This window comes from Passer montanus, unplaced genomic scaffold (assembly GCF_014805655.1).
Source record: "Passer montanus isolate IOZ18808 unplaced genomic scaffold, ASM1480565v1 scaffold466, whole genome shotgun sequence".
In the NCBI taxonomy this organism is placed as follows: domain Eukaryota; kingdom Metazoa; phylum Chordata; class Aves; order Passeriformes; family Passeridae; genus Passer; species Passer montanus.
The window spans coordinates 12,148-15,625 of record NW_024369552.1 but is presented as its reverse complement, the minus strand read 5'-3'; the positions used below and the strand labels follow the sequence as shown (position 1 = coordinate 15,625).

Sequence of the window (3,478 nt, the reverse complement as noted above, 5' to 3'; positions counted from 1 at the left end):
CCAGGCGCTGGAGGCGGAGCGGCAGCGGAACCTGGCGCAGCCGCTCCCATTTGCCCATTTTCCCCGTTTTTCTCCCCGTTTCCAGGCGCTGGAGGCGGAGCGGCAGCGGAACCTGGCGCAGCCGCTCCCATTTGCCCATTTTCCCCGTTTTTCTCCCCGTTTCCAGGCGCTGGAGGCGGAGCGGCAGCGGAACCTGGCGCAGCCGCTCCCATTTGCCCATTTTTGCCCATTTTCCCCGTTTTTCTCCCCGTTCCAGGCGCTGGAGGCGGAGCGGCAGCGGAACCTGGCGCAGCCGCTCCCATTTGCCCATTTTCCCCGGTTTTTGCCCCGTTCCAGGCGCTGGAGGCGGAGCGGCAGCGGAACCTGGCGCAGCCGCTCCCATTTGCCCATTTTTGCCCATTTTCCCCGTTTTTCTCCCCGTTCCAGGCGCTGGAGGCGGAGCGGCAGCGGAACCTGGCGCAGCTGCTGCGCGCGGACGAGGCGGGGCTGGTGCCCAACCCGGAGCCGCTGGAGTGCCAGATCTGCCTGCAGCCGGTGCCCGCGGGCCGCGCCGTGCTGCTGCGCGACTGCCTGCACAGCTTCTGCCGGTACACACCTGGGACACCTGGGACACACCTGGGACAGCTGGGACACACCTGGGACACACCTGGGGACAGCTGGGACACACCTGGGACAGCTGGGACACACCTGGGGACACCTGGGGACACCTGGGATAGAGCTGGGACACAGCTGGGGACACCTGGGACACACCTGGGCACACCCAGGCACAGCTGGGATACACCTGAGATACCTGGGATAGAGCTGGGGACACCTGGGCACACCTGGGCACACCTGGGGACACCTGGGATACACCTGGGACACACCTGGGGACACCTGGGACACACCTGGGGACACCTGACATACCTGGGATAGAGCTGGGAATCACCTGGGATGGAGCTGGGACACACCTGGGGACACCTGGGATAGAGCTGGGGACAGCTGGGGACACCTGGGATACACCTGGGGACACCTGGGACACACCTGGGACACACCTGGGACACCTGGGACAGCTGGGATACACCTGGGACAGCTGGGACACACCTGGGCACAGATGGGACACACCTGGGACACCTGGGATAGAGCTGGGACACAGCTGGGGACACCTGGGACACACCTGGGCACACCCAGGCACAGCTGGGATACACCTGAGATACCTGGGATAGAGCTGGGGACACCTGGGCACACCTGGGCACACCTGGGGACACCTGGGATACACCTGGGACACACCTGGGGACACCTGGGGACACACCTGGGCACAGCTGGGGCACCCCCAGCATCCCTGACCGAATCCCAGTGACCATCCCTGACCCCATCCCAGTGTCCCTGACCCCCGTGACCCCCCCGTGTCCCTGACCCCCGTGACCCCCCCGTGTCCCCGCTGTCCCCAGGGAGTGCCTGCGCCAGGTGATCAACTTCAGCGAGGAGCCGGTGGTGGCCTGTCCCTTCCGCGATGTCACCTACGCCTGCGGCAGCCACCTGCAGGAGCGCGAGATCCGCGCGGTGCGGCCCTGGGGGGACAGGGGGGACAGGGGGTGTGACAGCGGGAACAGGAGGGGACATGGGGACAGGAGGGGACACGGGGTGTGACAGCGGGGACAGGGGACACGGGGTGTCACAGCCTCACCTGGGGACACGCGAGATCCGCGCGGTGCGGCACGGGGGGACAGGGACACGGGGGGGACAGGGGGTGTGACAGCGGGGACAGGGTGTGACAGCCACCTGCAGGAGCGCGAGATCCGCGCGGTGCGGCACGGGGGGACAGGGACACGGGGGGGACAGGGGGTGTGACAGCGGGGACAGGGTGTGACAGCCACCTGCAGGAGCGCGAGATCCACGCGGTGCGGCCCTGGGGACACGGGGACATGGGGGGACGGGGGAGTGAGGGGTGACACAGCTGCATCTGTGGGGGGCTCTCAGGAGACCAGGCTGTCCCCTTGGTAGGTGGTGACACGGGAGTCCCCAGGGGCGGGTGACAGTGCCTCAGGGACAGGGTGTGACAGCCACCTGCAGGAGCGCGAGATCCGCGCGGTGCGGCCCTGGGGACGTGGGGGGACAGGAGGGGACAGAGGGGGACAGGGCAGAACGGGCTGTCCTTGGGTGGGGTGCTGACATGGGTGGGTGACAGTGACTCGGGGGTCCCAACGCCCCTGTCCGTGTCCCCGTGTCCCCAGCTGCACGCGTGCTTCCTGGCGTGGGGGCTGGCTCAGGGTCCCCAGGGGTGGGTGACAGTGACTCAGGGGTCCCAGTGCCATGTCCCTGTGTCCCCAGCTGCTGTCCCCTCAGGAGCACGCGCGGTTCCTGGGGGTGGGTGACAGTGACTCAGGGGTCCCATTCCCGTGTCCCTGATGTCCCCGATGTCCCCATGTCACAGCTGCTGTCCCCCGAGGAGCACGCGCGGTTCCTGGCGCGGGGGCTGGCTCAGGGGTCCTGGGGGTGGGTGACAGTGACTCAGGGGTCCCATTCCCGTGTCCCTGATGTCCCCGATGTCCCCATGTCACAGCTGCTGTCCCCCGAGGAGCACGCGCGGTTCCTGGCGCGGGGGCTGGCGCTGGCCGAGCGCCGCAGCCGGAACAGCTTCCACTGCCGGGGCCGGGACTGCCCGGGCTGGTGCTTCTGCGAGGACGCCGTCAACGAGTTCCGGTGCCCGGTGTGCGGGGCCCTCAACTGCCTCCTCTGCAAGGTGCGCGGGGGTCCCGGGGGGGTCCCGGGGGGTCCCGGGGTGGGTCCTGGCTGGAGGCGGAGCGGCAGTGGAACCTGGCGCAGCCGCTCCCATTTGCCCATCTTTCCCCATTTTTGCCCATTTTTGCCCATTTTCCCCGTTTTTTGCCCCATTTCAGGCGCTGGAGGCGGAGCGGCAGCGGAACCTGGCGCAGCCGCTCCCATTTGCCCATCTTTCCCCATTTTTGCCCATTTTCCCCGTTTTTTGCCCCATTTCAGGCGCTGGAGGTGGAGCGGCAGCGGAACATGGTGCAGCTGCTCCCATTTGCCCATTTTTGCCCAATTTCGCCCATTTTTTCCCATTTTCCCCGTTTTTTGCCCCATTTCAGGCGCTGGAGGCGGAGCGGCAGTGGAACCTGGCACAGCCACTCCCATTTGCCCATTTTTGCCCAATTTCGCCCATTTTTTCCCATTTTCCCCGTTTTTTGCCCCATTTCCAGGCGCTGGAGGCGGAGCGGCAGTGGAACCTGGCACAGCCACTCCCATTTGCCCATTTTTGCCCATTTTTGCCCATTTTTTGCCCCACTTCAGGTGCTGGAGGCGGAACCTGGCACAGCCGCTCCCATTTTTCCTGTTTTGCCCATTTTCCCTGTTTTTTGCCCTGTGCAAGGTGGGCCGGGGGGGGTCCCGAGGGGGTCCCGGTGGGGTCCCGGGGGGGGTCCCGGGGGTCCCGGGGGTCCCGGGGGGGGTCCCGGGGGTCCCAGGGGTCCCGGCTGACCCC

General features: G+C 66.9%; 1 protein-coding gene across 1 annotated transcript in view; it reads left to right on the top strand.

Annotated features, from left to right (window-relative positions):
- LOC120508291 (ranBP-type and C3HC4-type zinc finger-containing protein 1-like) overlaps positions 1-3,478 on the top strand; it is a gene marked incomplete at its 5' end in the record, with an annotated part of 14,117 nt that overhangs the window by 9,374 nt on the left and 1,265 nt on the right. The window contains 7 exons of the mRNA XM_039721718.1: positions 427-587; positions 1,428-1,539; positions 2,540-2,758; positions 2,877-2,906; positions 2,977-3,006; positions 3,087-3,116; positions 3,198-3,227. Coding sequence (XP_039577652.1) covers positions 427-587; positions 1,428-1,539; positions 2,540-2,758; positions 2,877-2,906; positions 2,977-3,006; positions 3,087-3,116; positions 3,198-3,227 — 612 coding nt within the window. The remainder of the gene's footprint in view (positions 1-426; positions 588-1,427; positions 1,540-2,539; positions 2,759-2,876; positions 2,907-2,976; positions 3,007-3,086; positions 3,117-3,197; positions 3,228-3,478) is intronic.